The sequence below is a fragment of the Haliaeetus albicilla genome, chromosome 5, assembly GCF_947461875.1.
Source record: "Haliaeetus albicilla chromosome 5, bHalAlb1.1, whole genome shotgun sequence".
Classification (NCBI taxonomy): Eukaryota; Metazoa; Chordata; class Aves; order Accipitriformes; family Accipitridae; genus Haliaeetus; species Haliaeetus albicilla.
In genome coordinates, this window is record NC_091487.1 from 8183524 (window position 1) to 8203916 (window position 20393).

The 20393-nt window shown below is 41.2% G+C and overlaps 1 protein-coding gene across 2 annotated transcripts in view; it reads right to left on the reverse strand.

The window, feature by feature from the left end:
* Positions 1-20393, reverse strand: part of KCNH5 (potassium voltage-gated channel subfamily H member 5) — a 172435-nt gene that overhangs the window by 109610 nt on the left and 42432 nt on the right. For both annotated transcript variants that reach the window (XR_011324618.1, XM_069783228.1), the window contains exon 6: positions 14796-15188. Coding sequence is in view for 1 of the 2 variants with exons in the window: in XM_069783228.1 (XP_069639329.1) it covers positions 14796-15188 (393 nt within the window). In the remaining variant the exon portion in view is untranslated. The remainder of the gene's footprint in view (positions 1-14795; positions 15189-20393) is intronic.

Consider the following 20393-nt stretch of genomic DNA (forward strand, 5'->3'; position numbering starts at 1 on the left):
CCTCAGCATTAACAGGTGCTCAAGAGAAATGTCAGAAAGTAATTGTAATGGGTAAGTACAGAGAAATCTGCCTATTGTTCCTCTCATCCACCAGGGAGTAGCTGGGTAACTTCCTCTAGTCCAACAGTCTCCACCTCATATTATCCTTTACCGCAGCTAATAAAACTCTAGATATTTTGTTATTTATGAGAAGTCTCACTGACTGAACACAGAACTAACAACTGTAGGCACATCACCTTTCTGAGTGAGACTAATACAGACCACAAGGCACTGGCAAGAAAACCACATGCCTTTGCATATAGGGTTAATTTTCCTTCCAATCAACAGACATTGCAGATATTTTCCTAATGCAAGTATTTGTGCGATGGGTTTTTTTTCACGCAAGATAAATGAAGCACAAATAAATGAAAGTACAAATATTCAGGGAATAGAAGCCCAGGAACCATCAAAAAGTTAATAGAAACATCTGAGAAGGAACAAGAAATGTGCACAAGTGGTTTGCAATGTATTTTAATAGAGTTTATAGATGCAGAAAGAGAAGAAAAATATGTTCCTGATCTATTGCAATCCCATGATATACCTAACTTGTGCATTAAATTAATTAGTGGCTCAAAATAGAAGGTTTGTAAAGGAAGGTTTCTAATATAAAACATTCAGAAGCTGAAGACATTTAATTTAAAGTAGAAATTAAGACATAGAAAGCAATGAGGCAAACATTCCTAGTTACTGTGCCAAGATTAAATTGCCCTTTTCTATGCATCATTATCAAATCAGTCTAGTCAAAACACTGGCTAATTATATTATCAAACAGTGAAAGACTGGAGTTTCTGGAGTTTTCCATACCAGAAAAACATTAATCTCTTTTGCACCTCTGTTTCTTTTCACAACTAAGGTTTGAAGGGTAACATACATCTGATATTTCTAGATGTAATCTGTTGGACAAAGTTCTTGTATGCTTTTCAAATCCTGTTGGAATTTGTTTCAGATCCCCAAATCCTTAATAAATTGAAGTTCTATATTTGCATTCAAGCTCTCATGATGACTAATACCATGGAGGCAAGTGGAATTTTCCCATTTTGATTTCTGTATTTTGCATTTACACAAGAGACAGATGTAGTTTATCATTCTTATTTCCATCTAAATGTATATCTACTGATTTGCTTTGGGATATATATCTGTGAGGCACTCTGAACAGTCAACTTGTCCAATAAACTGGGAACTCCCTTACAATGTTCATTACACAATGGACGGGGGCCAGTGGACTACTGAATGAGGGTCACAGCCCACAGAAACAATATCTACATTAAAAAAGAAAACTACAGAGTAGTTTAATAGTGTGTTTCGCAAAATTAATCTGCAGTGTGTTTCAGTGAATTAACCCTGATTCTGAAAGTTTACAACATGCTGTGAAATCAGAGGGAGAAAACAGCAGGGTTGGGGGTTTTTTTTGTAGGAGAAGGTCCTATTGCATTGGTGAAGAAGATATACATTATTTCCATTTTACTTAAAAAGTCACTGTTCATTACCAAGATTAAGGCTAGGGAAGGAGTTAAAAGACCTGGAATCTCAACTTGGGAGTCCCCTTTTGCACCCAGTAGTTTAAGTTCGACCCAGTGGCAAGGCTTACACTGCTCTTTCTACTGCACAAATCCAAACTGAGAGTCAGCCCTTGTTCAATAGAGTTTACAGTCCGACACTCTATCCTCCATCCAGAGTACATCTTCTCTGTCTAACTTACGTGGACAGTTTAGCAGTTGTACAACTAATATAATGCAGCATTTATTTTAAAGTCTGGGAGAAAGATTGTGCTATGATTTTTTTTTTTTTCCTAAGCACAGGTAACAATCACATCTCTTATGCATAAAACAAAGAGAAATGTTTCGTTTTAGCTGACATTGAAATGTATTCTTTCCAAAGAGTAATTCATTTAAGTTTCACTCTAAGTCTTAAAGCCAGTTCAGTCTGACCCACTACTTTAAGGCCAAAAAATCAGAGATATATTTATTGAGCATTCACATTTCATGTCTAATCTTGCAAAACATAAAGACAATACTGGAAGCTTTAAAAGCCTATTCCATAAAATACTACCTAGGAAAGAGCAATTAAGCACATACTAAACGAACATGTGATGCATCGCACTGTTTAAGTACTGGGTTGGGTGAAGCTGGTACCTTTATACTTAAAAAATCGCCTGATGATTAAACGCACAATTGTTAGTAAACAAAGGTTTGCCTCAGATTCAGCAATGATCTCTTTGGTGGAAATTACGTGAAAGACTAACTGCCTTGAATTAAGTTTGGGCTATTCAGAAATTCAGTGTTCTAAACTCAACTGATTGCTGGCTGCCTTTAATTTCATTTTTCTTTTAACTGTATGCTCCATAATGAATATTTTGGAAATCCTTCTACTAAAGCATAAGCATTAGCTCTAATTGAAGTAACCTTAGCACTCAAGGAACAGAGAGGTGATTAGAAACCTTGAATGGCATGTAATCCTGTTTGGCACTAGCATCGTGTAAATAACACACGGTTTTGATACCAAGGATCCAACCTTCTGGGAGGAGCATTTGTCACTCTATTGCCATATTTAGTCAGTTGGGCCAATTGTCTGCAATATCCGCTGGTCTGTGTTCTCTGAGAATATCTCTTTATGTTATGAACCATCCAATGCCGCCCCTTGAGGTTTTGACTAATGTATTTGATCATGTCTTAATCAGATGAGGACATTCAGCTTGCTCATGTTCAATCACCTCAGCTGTAGAAATCTTTTAACTGAAAAACCACCTACTCCAGAATTGCATTTTGTGTGTCAAGTTTGGAACCAAATTCCTATCTGATACACATCATTGACTTAAGTGTTACAAGTGTGAGTCACAGGAGACTTTCCCCATGACTTCTAAGGCCACTGGACCAGGAGAGGACACGAGCAGTAGCTCTGAACCAGCCCTTTCTGTGCCACCATTTCTATTTAGCAGACAGCTGAAGCCACCACAACGGATGTGGACAATGTCAAATTTATCCAGAAAGACATTCTTGAGGAATGGATTTTCAACTTTGGAATTAAATTAGCCATTCGTGATTAAACAAAGCCCAAGTTTAATGACATAAGCGCCTTGCAAAGTCTGTGTTCTCAAATTCTCTTGACATACTAAGAAAGGAAATTCAGTTTGATAGTGGAGGCACAAGTGATGACAGCACTCTGTCTGAAATGCAGAGGGACCACTCCTTCCTATTAATATTACCTGAATCTTGCCATTTCAGATCCTAGATGTTACCACATTGTCAAACTTCAGTCTTCCAGGATGAAAGAAGTGTCTAAGCTGTGTGTCTGCACCTGGCTAAACTTTTCCAACCACAAGGCTCAGAAACATGTTTCCTTCAATTGCGATAAATGCCGTGGGAACAGACCTCTGCATCTCGAGCAAGAACAGGGAGCCAAGTTCTCTTGTGCTTAATGAATCCCTGATAAGCCAGGCAATAGGAAGGATGAAGCTGTCAAAGTCATGTTATACAGGGGTCGAGAGCCAAACGTACAAGAGGATAAGGGGAACACTGTCACCAAAGGAAAATGAAGGTTAACAAGTGCAGGAAATCATTCAAGTTAGCATGAGTGCCAGAGATGTCCTCCTAAACCAGGAAAGAGAGAGTGGAGTCTGTTCTACGCTGAAGGAGCAACAGAATAGCAGAGCTGCATCTTTGTAAAAGATGTGAAAGATTTAATCAGCTGGTTACTTGCTAATCTAGTAAGTCTTTTCTGCAGTAGGAAATTATTGCATAAGTGTTGAAAAAAGTAAAATAAAACCAAAACCAGCCATTAGTTTCTACCATCCAAATACACTAAAATCTGCTTAAATCTCAAAATTAAATCCCAGTATGCTGAAATAGTAAATTTGTGCATTTTTTTTTTTCCTATTAGAGAACAATGTGTTTTTAACTCTAGGCACTTTTTTTATTAGATTTCACTCCATTATTTTTTATTTATTTGTTGTTAGCTGTGGGCACATATGCAACAGAGACAAAAAGAAGCAACATACATTTTAAACATGTTCTAAAACGGAAATCCTACCAGCTCTGAAAATGAGGATCGGTACTGCATCATTTAGCAGAAACCACTGTCTCAGAAAAGGTCAGAGGAAAAAAAAGAAGAGCTTTTCACTGTGTTTTGATGTTCAGCACATTGTGGTTTTGAAGAATTTATGGAGTGGCCAAGAACCAAAGCTGGGAACCTTTCTATGAAATGCTGTAGGGCATGTTGCCACTGTAGTCTAAGGTATGACTGCAGTACGTACAGACTTTCTTAAGCTAAATTTAAGCTAATATGCTTAGAGTAGCTAGATGCAAGCAATTACAGCAACCTGCATTCAGCACAACTAGCCATTAAAGTGATCAAACCCTCTGAGGAGTTCACAGCCCCGGCTGAGCTCTTTATCTCCGTGCAAGAGCAAAACGGTTTGATGAAAGTTGAGCTTGAGCACACCTGCACAAGCCACAGCCGCACCCTGACTGAGCTCTAACCACCCTCCTGGGGTGGGATTCGTCTCACATAATGTGAAACCTTACAGCCAACCACCCCGTCTGTGCGAATTGTCCAGCTTTCCTCCCTGGTGAGTGAAGAGAGAGGCATGTCAGAAGAGTGATTCACCCAATCCGTCTCAGCCAGCCAGGGGTGGGATGAATCACATCCTGGAGCTGTCTCTCTCCCCTCCCACTGAATAAAAAGAAGCTGAAGCCTATCACTTACACAGCTTATGGGAGGAGAAATTAAACCCGTCCTTAGAAATCGGGATAGCCCAGATCTGGGCAGCATCCAAACCTGTATGATGTTATTACAGAGACAGATATTATGGAGCACAGCCTCACAATGTGAGACTTACCTTTCTCGATATGAGCCTGGAGAATAAATGCTATTAATAACAGTAGGCTGAGATTTTCTGCAGATGCAATAGCATGCTTCTTTCTTCATTGAATGGCCAATTACTCCACAGAAAGTGATGCTACACTACATTTGGTTCTGATAGGATTTTGCAGAAATCCCCATTGGCTTGAAGAAGGAATTGAATAAGTTCATAAAAAAATGAACAATCACAAAGTAAACTGGACTGGAGTTCTTGATCTCAAAAGGGCAAGAGCTGGTAAATTATAAATGATAGTACATTGAACTATAGAAAATAGTAAGTGAAGACAACTGGACTGTGAGAGATAGGAGAGTCAGACACCTGGCAGCAGAGGACACCTGGCAAAAGGTACAAAATAGCCATAGGTTGTATCTCAAAGAAGGGGAAAAACTTGTAAAGCTGGGCATCAGTTATAAATGTGTCAATAATCACCCAAAGGAAAAAAAACTGAAACAGAGCTGACAATATATAAGAAATTAAAACTTGATCAACAGAAAGCTCCACCCCAGAGGGCAAAAAGAATAGGGATAGAGTGAGAATTGCCAAATGTCACGTTGAACTTTTCCATGTAAAGAACATTAAAACAAATACCTAAAGATTCTTCACATTCATTAAAAAGTGACCAAGCTGCAATAAAGCAAAAATAATCCAGGCTTGGGCTAAAAACTAAATTAATTCTTAGCTTTAATTTTCAGAGATGATGTTGATGTTTTCCAGAAAAGCTAATGATGCATCAAGAAGGAAATAAATAAATACATTACCTGAACAAATGTTAAGGGAAGGAGTAATTAGAAACATTGAGATAAATCAAAATGCAATCAGTGCAGCAATAGGTTTGCTAAGATAAGGTTAGATGGGATCTAGCCAAGTTTTCCTGATAGCTTTCTCTAATAACACACCCCATCTTCAAAATGAAAGAAACGCAGTATTTCAGTAACGCAAAGGGTGAAATTACTAGGAAAGACAGAGAGAACAGGGACCACAACTGGGATTGTAAAGTAACTTGTGAAAAGGATGGCAAAATGGAATCCATTAAAAGGCAGTCTAGCAACAGTTTCAAATGGCAATTCTCAGTGATTTTGTTGGTTTCTTAGTGAAGTAAACAGAAATATTATATGGCCACAAAATCTGCTGATGACACACCTTTGGAATACACTGTTAATGCAAAGAATAACCAGGTGGGAATAAAGGAAAATGTGATTAAGCTTAATAACATAGAGTCTCAAGGCATCCATTACAGGGCAAATTAACAAAAATTTTTGCAACTACAAAGATCTTCAGCTGAAGATTACTGAGAACAAGATATATTTGGGTATATGGGTCAATCCCACAGTGACTCAGAGCAATCAGTGGGTTGCACTCACAGAAGAGGTTAATCCAGTTCTAGGACGGATCAGCTGAGTGTTTCCACGGTCAAGAGGAAAAGCCAAACCCCAATTACAAAGCAAAGATGAATTCTCTGCTTGGAGTAATACGTACAGCTCTGCCCTAAAGATATGTATTCAAACTTAACTCCATGCAGAGAGAGGCAGCTGGAATGGCCAAGAAAATTTCCATAACATTTCATAAATGAGGTTTCTAGACAAGATCAGTTTGCTTAGATTAAGGAAAAGAAAATAGGCACGTTTATGCAGGGGAACAGGGGATGACTGTTCTTTCTAAGCACATCAAGGAGATAATCATGAGGGAAGGAAAAGAAATATTTAACCAAGAAGGTTGGCACACGGACAAATGCACAGACTGCAAATTAAGACAGATTTGCAGACACCATGAGTTAAGGCGTATTTCGACCAGTTTATGGGAAGGGTGATAAGATGAACCTGCCCACCAAAACCAATGGCTCAGTGACTCCAAAGGTCCCAGTGAGTTTTACCCCTACTATTTTTTTCTGCTTTTGTTTTTTCCTTTGAAAAGTTGAAGTGAGGCAAATACAGTCTCAAGGGGAGGACGCATCGCATCTCAGCCTAAACTATACCGTGGAGGGGTCTGCATCTGAGCTAGTCACGCTAGCATGTCATTACAGTCAATAGCGAGAAACAGGCATTTTAGGGCAGGGTGACTCCTGAGACCTATTTTGAAGGTGCATCTTAGAACGTGAGAAGCCATACCCTGAACGTGCCTGTATCTCCTTGTGGTCCTGCATTTCATCAGATGAATCCCATGCTTAGTACATTTTGAAATACAGTCCAAATACTTTATTTAAAGAACCATGGACAAAACTTTCACTACCTTTCCCTCACCAGAAGTAATTATACACAAAAAAAATTCATCCAAACAAATCATTTGGCTGATTCTGTAAAGTCAAGGTATAGTTCACCATTTGGTTTTGAAGCAGTGGAAAAGTCACCATTTTTGTAAACCTTGGGCAGTCTTTACCAAGCAGTTGTTACATGATGGTACACAATGTAAAACACAAAGTGCCTACAGATTTTAGGAACCACTGAAATGGTGAGTCTTGCCAAGATGAGCGGGTGAGCCTGCAGGCACATATCCAGAAGGTACTATTCTGTGCAGTGCAGGAGGGGTATCCAGGAGGACATATAGGCTGTTTGAAATTTAACCAGCAAATCATTCCCAAAAGAAATTTTTGAGCTTAGCTACTTAAATAGAGCTTAGCTCTAAAATCCCTGGTTAGCTCCTTAATGCTTCTTTACTGGAGTTAATGTTAAAATAAATCTTCCAACATATCTCAGAAACCCTTCTTTTTTAGGTAAACAATTAATGTAATAAAGTTGCATAGTTACAAATCAAAATCCTGGAATGAGAAAAATAAAAAAGCAACATTTCTGATTTATCACCACTTTAAGAACTGAATTTAGGGTTGTATTCAATTATGTAAATCGACATAGGAGCAAGGGGCTTTGCTTCTGCACAAGCTGTCTAGATCCTGGGTCCAAATACAAGCAGAGCCCATTTAATACTTGGCCCTGTACTACTGGTAGCAATGGGAGTAGTGACTGCAGTGAGCACAAAATTGAGTCCTTACAGCAAAATGAAAGCAAGTAGGTTTTCTCATGCAGTCTCTGAAAGCACCTCGAAATTTACTGCTTGAGATTTATCTTTTTTTTCCCAAGAGGATGGGGGAGCTTTTCTTCCTCCCCGCCCCCCCCCAACACAAATGTCAATAAGCTATAACATTATAAATAAACTTCTAGTGAATTGTTTATGGCACAACTATACAATGCAATACATTTCAAACAGTGAATAACTGAGGTTATAAAAAGAAGGGCGATTTCAAAATATTTCTTCTAGATTCAAGGTAAGGGGGATGTGGCATCTTGCACTATTTATTTGTCAGTGCAGCAGTGTGCCCAACCGAGGAAAAAAGATGATATTATAAAATCTGATAATTTTCACTTATTTAGGGGAGGTGGATAGAGGATGAAATGGGAGGGAAAGGAAGGTGTGTCACATTGGTTGGGACAGCTTCTGAGCAGGATACTGAACTTAGCTGGTTGATAGTTTAATGCCAGCAAAAACCTACAAATTTCCTATGACAATATAGGAATAAAAAGAAAAGAAATATCTGGAGAGAGTAACCTGAGCTGCAATGTTTCTGCAAGTACTTCTGGAACTACACATACCCTTGATGCCAAAGGGTAGATGTAACACCGATGCAGTCTTGAACAAAATAGAGACTCACAGCAAGTTGCAAGGCTGTCTCGCTAGTAAAACTTTGCTAATTCTGGTATTAGCCATGCAGTTAGTTTCTCCTAGGCTGTACCTTGGCTCCATTTTGTGCCGAGCAATCGCCCGTCCCTAAGCCTGCAAATCTTTTCCTCCCATTGACGGCTGTGCACAGTGACCTCAGTAACGTGGATTTGTGCTACTCCCATCAGCATTATTTCGGTGAGTATCTGACTGGATTATTTAATTTGCCTCGTCTCCTTTGTAAGCCTTCCCCTCCGTTGCGAGCGAAGGGATCACGCAAGACTCAAAGCTCCCCTTGAAAGTACTCCACACACAATTTGCCTCAACTGGACTCTGCATCACTTAATACGGCTCTGACTAAAGATTTGATTTAAATGGCTTGTACCCAACATCTGCTTCCCAGTAACATATACAACGCATTAAAAAAAAAAAAGGTGTGGGGGGGGGAAGATCACTGAGACATGTAATTAAAGTTCAGTATGCCATAATCCGCATCAGAGCAGTGCAGCACAAGGCTACCAGGTCACCTCCATCTCGTGGGACAACCCCGCCTGCTCTCCCACCCCCCCTGCATCAAGTCCCGTTCAGGCCCTTCCCTTCACAAGTTGCCCCTCACATCAAGATGACATTCCTGCGTCTCCACAGGGGAACCTGCAGAAATATCCTAGATCTTGTAGAGCATTAAAAAAGCTGGTAATGAAACAGTGGCAGAACTTGAATAAAACCTTAGCTTCAATAACAGCTGAAGAGATGTGATGCGACTCTGCAACTGATAGGGGTGATAGTGGTGAACAAGCGACAGGGGTGAATAGGGTTGACCATCTACATAATATATGCCTAAGGTGGATACATTTATATTTGGACATTGTAACCAAGCCATTGTATTATTAGATTGTGGTTTTCTGCACACTACAGCAGGATGACAGTATTCTTCATATTTAATTGCCTTCCAACTGCATAACAAAGGGGAAAATGCCAGGTCCCAGGCTTAGTGCGTCTGTCGTTATGTTGCTAGGAGTTTTCATCATAGTTTAACACTTGGCTGCAGCAAGGATTTAGTTCTGGGAATTATTTTCTCCATGTCAGTCACCTAGATTTAAGAAAGGTATCTAGCCATAGACTTTATTTCAGAGCCAAAGCCACATTCTTGAAACACACCAATTTATCTTCGTCTTGCATATGCCACTCAGACTGGGGTCCATAAACCCCTCTTCAAACATCTCCCAAAAAGGGAATGTTTGCAGTAAAGCACTGCTGATGTGCATATACCTAAACTAGTCGTATCAGCTTTTATTTGCTTTCCATTTACAGACATTGCTATTTTAGTTGCTATTAATTGCAGTGATGCAAAGAAGTTTCTGCTACCGCTGAAATAGATTGATAATAGTAATTAAAAGATTACAATTACAAGGATTCCATGCCTTAATATGTCCCGCACAGACCACTAGATTTTAAAGGCCATTGGGTCATGTAGTTTTACGTTATTAAACAATAGACATAGAACTTCAGAGTTTTAGGTCATTTAAATTTGTCTGCTTTCACTTCCAGCCATTGGCTCATCAAAACTAATTTTTGCAGAGAGGATGATCTTTTATTCAACTCATTTGAAAACCGTCTATTTGGCTATCTGTATGTACCATCCTGACATCTGGTCCCATTCTTTGCAATATGTACCATGTCATTTTAGGGCCATGTTTCTGGCAGAGATGAGATCAAGCTTCTAGGTTTTGTTTCATTACAAACTCAGAAATTCATGAATCTCAGTGAAAATTCCCAGAAAAGAAAAAAAAGAAAAGACACCAATATTTTTCAAAATGGCAAAGGGGACTTTTTCAGCGGTATTTAACACTTGATTTGTGGAAGCATTTTCCATGTGGCCAAAAGCCCGTCCATCCACCTAGTCTTCTACTCCTATGTACTAATTTACAGAGGCTCCAGTGCAGCCCTCAGCAGCACTGTATCAGTGTGCCTGTACCCGAGTGTGGGTACCTGAGGTCCTTCCAGCTCCACGTACTGTCCCAATTGCACAGCTCCATGTGGGGACAAGAGCCAAGCACCTGCAAAACATCCTGGTTTCCCTGGGATATAAATCCGTGCATTTGGTCCCAAAGGGAGTTGCAGTACGCTTTGACCATATCTGAACAAGCAATGGGATCAGGGTCCTCAGGCACGCTGTAAACCCACCTGCTGACAATTTCAGCACAGTGTAACTCTGATGATTGTGATTTGTATTGAACTGATGGTTACCCCCGCTATAAACAATCTTTTGGTAGCCCAGACTGACAGAGGTTGGATATTTATCTCTCTCTAGTAGGCAGAACACATACAAAGGCTAAGCCTGAAGGTAACATAGTTCTCTAGCTTCAAAAGTAGGGAGTCATGTTTTTAGAAATATAAGTGAAGGTGCATACACCAATGGAAAGAGTTGATACATACACCCAAGTACTCAGGGAAAAAATTAGAATGGCTTCATGTAACTCCAAGACAAACATCAAACTTCCAGTCACTACATAATTCACAGCCTAATAACAACAGGAACTTCATGTGACCAAAATCTTTAGATCTAAACACCATATCCCACATTACTCCAAATTTTTTTTTCTTTATTTTTTTTTTATTTAAAAGAGGAGACAGACAGACACCCAGACAGACATGCACTTTTGGACTAAATCTGAAGTTTCAGAGAACTCTTTTACTAAAAAAAAAAAAAAAGTCAGCCTAGATTCAGAGACCCTGAGCACACACCCTCTATTCTGGTTTGTACCTTGAAGATTGGCTGGATTCCTCAGTATGTTCTACAGTGTCCCTTCTCATACTTTTATATATGAAAGGTTTTCTGTACGGCTTTGTTTTAGCCAGAATATATTTCAGTGCAAGTAATGTCTCCCAATTAGAAAAGATGCCATGCATTTTTCTGATTTTTTAGGACTACCAACCTACCAATTTTCTTAAATAAAGTACATATCCCACTAAGGATTCCACTTTCCTCTCTCTTAGCTCATTTTTCTCCAGCCTATTTTACCTTGTTTTCCTACCCTTTCAATACCACTTAGCCACTTAATTCCTCATCCATCACATCAATTTAGATCACTCTATGCTGTGCAAGGTATCTCTCTTTCTCATTATCTTACCTTTACCCCTCCTTGTCATACATCCAAATCCCCCTGAGCAGACTGCAACAGCCTGGCTCTGTGACTCCGGGCATGGAAACCTACACCGCTAATTCTGCCTCAAATCATCTTAATCCCCCCAGTTCTCAATTTGTGTGTCATAATCCTTTTCATTATATCCTTCTACTGAGGCTCTGCATCCACTCAACAACAAAATAACTTTGATTTGCAGTCATGTTTGCCTCAGGTGGGAATTTCACAAGACTCCAGCCTTGGCCTAATGCTGTCCATGATGGAAATGACACTGTTCCTACTCTGGCCAAGACTGACTGCATTTGCAGAACTCCAACCCTCAGTAAGAAAACTCACATTTTCTTTTTTCAATCTCCTTTTTTTAATCTTTTGATTTATCTCCTTAATTCTGACATTATCAAATAGCACTCAAGTGCATAACGGACCTTATACAATAACTCAGCAGCCTCTGCATGAGAACCTTCAAGCACCTGTATCACACATAGTAGTCTGCATCTACAAATGAGAGACAAAAACCTAGATTTCCTTGGCTGTATCCTTCTTCATGGATGAGAGACCAGCCCATAGGGAGGAAAAGGAACTGCCTGCAGTGGTGTGTCCCTCTACTCACCTAGTCCCTTAACAACTAACAAAAGTGTGTTTGATGCTTTATGTGGAAAAAAGAGGGATGGAGGTGGGACACTCAAGGGAATTTTGGAAAGTCATATTTCACTCAGATGGCTTTTAGGGCTATTCACTCTGATTTGGGTCCATCCTTCACCACCATACCAAGAACTCAAAGAGCACCAGGACCTGCCCCCAAGGTCTTTACCACTAAGCTCTGATTTTCTATTAACTTTTTCTGAAATGCCACGATTACCAACTTTAATGCAAAAGACAAATGCCCTTATCCAACACCCAGGGCCAAGATAAAGAGCTAAAACCTACCAGAATCAAGAATTAAAAGAATTCTTCTCTTTCCTACATGCCTTAAGGAGGAAACACTCACCTTCTAATGAGAAATACTCTCCTTTTAATCAATCAGAATTTCTTCCAAATTAAGCTTATCAACTTATTTATTCTTTACCTATCAACAGTGTTTGAGCACGCTACTGCTAGTGGGCCAAAGAGTTAAATCCCAGAAAAGAAGCAGTAGTTAAAATAAGTGTTAAAAGCCAAATGAAGATAAAGAGCATTAATAACTACAACCACCCAGAACACACCAACCAGCTCAAAAGATTTAAATGTCACAAACGAAGACATATCACACACAAAAAAAAAAAAGTCTCCCTTGGAAGACAGAGAAAAGGGAAAATGTAGACCCAAGGAGGAAAGACTGACTGTTTACATACCTGTTTTCAAAATCACTTCAATTCTTTTCAGGCACTAGGCAAAACTGGAATTGGAGGGGTTTGAAATCAAGTACATAAGCAGCTATACTCCAATGTCTGCTGGAGGCTTCAGGGCCATAACACACCATTTCACAAGAAAGAAATGTTACGATTGGTTCTTTTATTAAAAAGGAGTTGATATTTCATTTGTTTGAAGGTAAATGACAGCAGCTGTATGATCACTGGAGCTCATGATACCTTGTTATTGTTATTACATTTTAGTTAAAGTTTGCCACTTTAAGTGTGCCTCACTTACAATTCACTATGCCAACGATTCCCTTCACTGTGACAAAAGTTGCAGATGGTTTATCTCCCATCTATACGTTAGAGAAAGAGGTTAAGCTCATTGCTTAAATCTGTACTGCTTGGGCACAGAAATTTTCTGTTTGTTTTACATATTAAAGCACGAAAATCTGGAGATAATGCTGCATTTTTATAAAAATCAAGTTCCTCTTAGTATGAAATTGGTTATCTTGAAAAGCTGTATTATATTTACAACCTTGATAATACCACCTCCTTACACAGCCTGACTGTACAACCTGCTTCCAGACGGGCAGCCCTCATATGATCTTGAATTTAAGCTGCAAGTATTATCACTTCTGTCATATTTGCTATAAATAAAATGGAACAATGTCAAAAGATGGTACTCAGCACAGAGACAGGGATGGAATTTTAAAGGAGCTCTACAAAATCTGCACCAAAGTCTGCATTAAAAAACAAGAATGTAGATTTTATATAGTAAGGATATATAACTGCAGAATTTGAGAATTTAAAAAAAAAAACAAACCAACTCAACCAAAAAAACAACTCAACGGTGTTTGAAGAAAAAACTGTTAAAATGTTAAAAAATGAACAGAGGCTTTTTCATCTGTTTATGGCCCTAAAGATAAAAGGCTCTAGAGAAAAATTAAAACAAGTTCTAATGCCATTATAGTTGCATTTTAATAATGAATTTTCTCTGCACTGACTTATGCATACATTATTTGTCGTAGTTATTGCTTGTTTTCTCTATTATCTTAGGCTGCAAGCTCGATTTCGTAAATGTTAATACATTTAGCAGTTAAAAAGCTTTAATTCGCCATCCGTTTAAGATATTTATGTTTCCTCTCCTCAAACAGTTTCTAGAATTCCAGCAGTAGTTCAAGAACTGTTTAAAAAAATGGAGATAAATCTCCTTCTCAATCAGACATTTAAAAAGACATCACCAGAAAAAGAAAATTACAGCACGGTTCAAAAAGTAATCCTAGGGCAGGATTTTAAAAATGCTCATTCAGAGGCATTCTCCACTTTCGTACGAGTCAGTGGCAAATTTGCCACCAGTTTCAGGATTTTTGATTAGTTACATCAAGCCATATCAGTCTAGGCCCTGCAATGGATTAGGACTGCTTAAAGGCAATCACTGGGTATGAGATGAAAAGGGAGGCTGTGGGAGGGGGACATCCCAACTGGTCCAGACCATTTTGATCTGGACATGCAACGATGCTTTTGGATGACAAGCAAGTGATTCTAAAACTCACATCCATTAATGTACACATCCACACATGGTACTAAAATCATAAGACACCTCTTCTCCAACACAGGAATGCTGTGTAAGTAAAGCCCAGCAGTTTTAAGGCCAGCCCTGCATATTTGCACAGTGCTTCAGTTGCCTCTATTTGCTGCCAGATGCCTGGTAGCATGCTCCTAAACTAATTCCTAACTAAAACAATCCTTTTGAGGCAGACTACAATCACTTACCTCATCTACATTCTCAAAGGCATTGATGATGTCATATGGTAAACAGGACAGAAGATCAATCACAAACCACGTTTTCAGGTAGTTCATCCGTATGAGTTTGGGATCAGATATAACCTCTCCACCAGGGCCAACAAAGGTTGTATGAAAGTTCAAAACAATGTCAACCAGAAAAATAACGTCCACGACACTGTCCAGCACGAGCCAGGCAATGTTGTTCTGTTTCGTCTTGAAGGAGACATTATATGGAACCATAATTGCTGTGTAGAAGGTTAGAATTAAGATGACCCAGTCCCAAGTGGTCTTAAAAGCACAATAGTGTAGTATAATGTGTGGTGGAGTCTTTGGAGCTTCTTGCTTGTACTGAGGAAGAATATCAGATCCCAGCTGGAGAACCTGTAAAAGACAGAAAAGCAAATGTTACTGTTTTCAATTAATATGATGCAATAAGGGGTCTTACGGATTTCTGTAAGTAACAGCACAAAGACGGGACTGTGTTCATTGGACATTGCAAGTCAACCCGCGGTTTCTAAACTATCTGATTTATTAAGACTGTGTGGAGGCAGGTATCCCTCGATGAATGGGAGCAGCATAGCATCTAAGGATATTGTTGCAAAAAGGGAGGTCTTTGCAGGTGGACTGAGGGGAAACCATGCGAACAGCAAGGGCAGACAGGCTCCATAAACAGGTTGTGGGTACTGCCACACCAGCTTATGCTCTGCAGCTATGAACATGAGTACTCATTCATATTTGGAAGCGTTACAAGACTAATGCTTTGTGCCTGACCTCTTTTTTAAACCACTGTTGAGCCAGAACAAAACCCTATCAAAGGTAAACCAGATTTCAGCCTTGCTGGCTGACCTCTGTCTAAAATGAAGCATTGCGTGCACAATTTCTGCCTGAACACCCTGGCAATATCATCCTTCCTTCTCATTTTCTTCAAAAAGTTGTTGCTCTTACAAGCTTAATATCACTAGTGGGTTCTCTTTTATTTCTTGTAATTACTTCTCTTTTCTTTTTTGTGTATGACTATAATCTCCTGCATGCTCACTTTTGTAAAATGTGGAACTGAAAACATTGCAAAGGAACCAAGCCAAATTCACTTAAGACATTCCTCCCAGCTAATCTAATTTCCTTTTATCTCAGTCCAACACAAGAAACAAAAGCACAAAGGAACACACAACATGGCAATATGTTGCGCTGACAACTGAAAGATTCATTTATATTTTGGAACTAGTAACACCTTTTACATTTGGGGATCTCAAGTCTGTATGGGATAAAATAAATAATTCCAGCAACTTTAAAACTCATTTCAGCCCTACACCTGTCCCGTATTGGAGCGGATGCACCATATTTGCAGGGACAGCTGGATTGCAAATAGCAGTCCCATATGTGTAAAAATGATCAAACGCAGGGTGCTTCCTCGATGAAGAGGAGTAAACGGCTCTCGATAAACAGCACAACAACTAAGGATATGAACTCAAGTACCACAGATATAGATTCTCTGTTAATTCTTTGCAGTCTGATTTTTAAGATGAGAAAGCTGTTACTGAGACCAGACAGTAAAAGTCTGGATCTACTGAAAATCTGTTCTTCAGAAATCACCAAGGGACAACAACAGCAGCCTCTCTCATGCCGTGTTGGAGGATGTGGCTTCCCAACACGCCTAATCTGGCCCAATGTCAGGCTGTAACCTGATGGGATGCAGACCTGCTTCGGCCTACCTCTTCCCACCCTCCCTACGGTCAGACTTAGCAATCACGACCTGTAAGGAAAGTCAGTTAAATTGACACAATGAAAAACTAACTTATTGTTACATTAGTTAGCCATTTGTTTTCTGCAGAGTCAGCCGAGTTGCACAAATTTATCCTGTGGCCAGAAAACCACTAGACCCACTACACAGGCAGCAGGGAGAGTGCAGCAGAGACTTCCAGGAGAGCACGGCCGCTCCCTTTGTCAACAGCCTCATCTCACACCAGCTTTGGTCTAACACAAAGCCATGTGTTGAGCTTCAGCTGAACAGCAACAGACACCGAGCAGCGTGGTCCCAATGGCACTCAGCAGAGACTCTCACAAATGCCAAACCCCTGGTGAGACCCATAAAACTGTCAACCTCTAGGTGTCCCTTCCCCAGTGACCAGGACAAGTCTCACTAACAGCACTGCTATAACCACTCAGTAGGCAAGGTTCAGCTGGCCACCATGGCACACTGAACGCGCTGGTGGATCCATGGGTCCTTCCCTGGAATAAAAGCAATGATCGATACAGTCATTTTTTCACAGCAGCCTTTGTGCAAATCCATGAAACTTCTTCCAATGCCAGAATTTTCCCCTGCATTTAACACACAATTTTGGCTGACTCATAATCTAGTCATTATCTCCAGTTATCTCTTTGGACTCATCTGTGGTCAACTCTTTACTGTCATGATAAATCAGGACTGGGATTTCTTTCCTTGGTTTCTCCAGACCTATTTGTTCCCTGCCATGTTCACTGGGGCAGGAGCTGGAAACAGCCTCACTATAGCTGGAATAATAAGCTGCTTAGGGTTCAAGCCGAATACGATGAACATATGCTTGATAGTTCCCTATGCCTCTGGTAGTGGAGTGCTTAGGAGCTCCCGTGATACTGTAAAAGCATAATTGTTATTCTTAACATAATATCATGCTGAGTTTGACATGGTGAGTGGGTGGCAAGTGGCTGCGGAGACCACTGAACTATAATGATTATTTCTTTCATGCTGCATGAATTTTTAATTTTAAACCACTAAAGAATACACAATATCTTGTTAGTCAGCTGCATTCATCGTAGACTTTCTGAATTTTTCTTGTGTACAACTAACAAAAATAGCTGATAACTGTTAAGCCTGATAAAGATGGGCAGTATGTTCTGCAAGGGATGAACTGTGATGATAACGCTCCTCCTCAGACACAGAAGTATGAAAAATGGGACCTGTACAGCAAAGGTGTACCTCCACTCACTCGGCGGTCCTCACAGCACTTTGCCGCTCCAGACGACTTGTAAGAGAGGACATTGCACACTCTCCAAGCAACCTATTCCCAAGTACAACCTTCTCCTTTACCTGCACCTTTCCTACAGCCTGATCTAAATCTTCCTTGCTGTGACTCAATGCCATTACTTTTTCTCTAATAGTGGCCCTGGGATGGCTTCTATGACTGGAGTGTTGGAATGGAAGGATACAGGCTCTTTAGGAAGGAGAGGCAGGGGAGACGAGGAGGGGGTGTTGCCCACTATGTCAGCGACCAGTTGGAGTGCATGGAGTGTTGCCGGCGGATGGATGAAGAACTGACCGAGACCCTATGTGTCAGGATGAAAGGGAGGGCAGGGACAGATGACATTGTAGTGGGGGTCTGCTACAGGCCACCCGACCAGCAAGACCAAGAGGATGAGGCCCTCTATAGACAGATAGGAGCAGCCTCACGTTCACAAGCCCTGGTCCTTATGGGGGACTTCAACAACTCCAATATCTGTTGGAGGGACAACGCAGCAGGGCATAAGCAACCCAGGAGGTTCCTGGAATGAGTTGATGACCACTTCCTTCCCCAAGTGATAAGAGGAGACAACGAGGAGAGGTGCTATGCTGAACCTTGTTCTCACCAACAAGGAGGGGCTGGTGGGGAAAGTGAACCTCAAGGGCAGCCTTGGCTGCAGTGACCGTGAAATGGTGGAGTTCCATATCCTTAGGGCAGCGAGCAGGGCATACATCAAGCTTGCTATCCTGGACTTCAGGAGAGCAGACTTTGGCCTCTTCAGGGATCTGCTTGCTAAATTACCATGCGATAAAGCCCTGGAGGGAAGAGGGGCCCAAGAAAGCTGGTTAATATTCAAGGATCACCTCCTCCAAACTCAGGAGCGATGCATCCCAACAAAGAGGCAGTCAGGCAAAAACGCCAGAAGGCCTGCATGGGTGAACAAGGACCTCCTGGACAAACTCAAACACAGAAAGGAAGCCTACAGAGGGTGGAAGCAGGGACAGATAGCCTGGGGAGAATACAGAGAAATTGTCCGAGTAGCCAGGGATCAGGTTAGGAAAGCTAAAGCCCTGATAAAATTAAATCTGGCCAGGGACATCAAGGGCAACAAGAAAAGCTTCTATAGGTACGTCAGTGATAAAAGGAAGACTAGGGAAAATGTGGGCCCTGTCCAGAAGGAAACTGGAGACCTGGTTACCCAGGACATGGAGAAGGCTGAGGTACTCAACAACTTTTTTGCTTCAGTCTTCACTGGCAAGTGCTCCAGCCCAAGATGCAGAAGGCAAAGTCAGGGACTGGGAGAATGAAGAACTGCCTGCTGTAGGAGAAGATCAGGCTCGAGACCATCTAAGGAACCTGAAGGTGCACAAGGCCATGGGACCTCATGAGACGCATTTGCGGATCACGAGGGAACTAGCAGATGAAGTGGCTAAGCCACTATCCATCATATTTGAGTAGTTGTGGCAGTCTGGGGAAGTTCTCACTGGCTGGAAAAGGGGAAACATAACTCCCTGGAAAAAAGGAAGACCCGGGGAACTACGGGCCAGTCAGTCTCACCTCTGAGCCCGGCAAAATCATGGAGCAGATCCTCCTGGAAACTATGTTAGGGCACATGGAAGATAAGGAGGTGATTGGTGACAACCAATATGGCTTCACTAAGGGCAAATCATGCCTGACAAATTTGGTGGCCTTTTACAATGGGGTTACAATGTTGGCGGCTAAAGAAAGAGCAACTGACATCATCTACTTGAACTTGTGCAAAGCATTTGACACTGTCCCATACAACATCCTTGTCTCTAAAATGGAGAGACGTGGATTTGACAGATGGACAGTTCGGTGGGTGAAGAATTGGCTGGATGGTCGTACTCAAAGAGTTGTGGTCAACAGCTTGACATCCAAGCAGAGACCAGTGACAAGTGGCGTTCCTCAGGGGTTCACACTGGGACCGGCACTGTTTAACATCTTTGTCAGTGACATGGACAGTGGGATTGAGTAGACCCTTGGCAAGTTTGCCAACATCACCAAGCTGCATGGTGAAGCTGACATGCTGGAGGGAAGGGATGCCATCCAGAGGGACCTTGACAGGCTTGAGAGGTGGGCCCATGTGAACTTCAGGAAGTTCAACAAGACCAAGTGCAAGGTCCTGCACCTGGGTCAGAGCAATCCCAAGCACAAATACAGGCTGGGCGATAAGGGGATTGAGAGCAGCCCTGCAGAGAAGGACTTGGGGGTGCTGGTTAACGAGAAGCTCAACATGACCGGGCAATGTGCACTTGCAACCCAGAAAGCCAACCATATCCTGGGCTGCATCAAAAGAAGTGTGGCCAGCAGGTCAAGGGAGGGGATTCTGCCCCTCTACTCTGCTCTTGTGAGACCCCACCTGGAGTACTGCGTTCAGCTCTGGGGCCCCCAACATAAGGAGGACATGGACCTGTTGGAGCAAGTCCACAGGAAGGCCATAAAGATGATCAGAGGGCTGGAGCACCTCTCCTATGAAGAAAGGCTGAGAGAATTGGGGTTGTTCAGCCTGGAGAAAAGAAGGCTCAAGGGAGACCTTATAGCAGTCTTCTAGTACCTAAAGGGGGGCGCCTACAAGAAAGCCGGAGAGGGA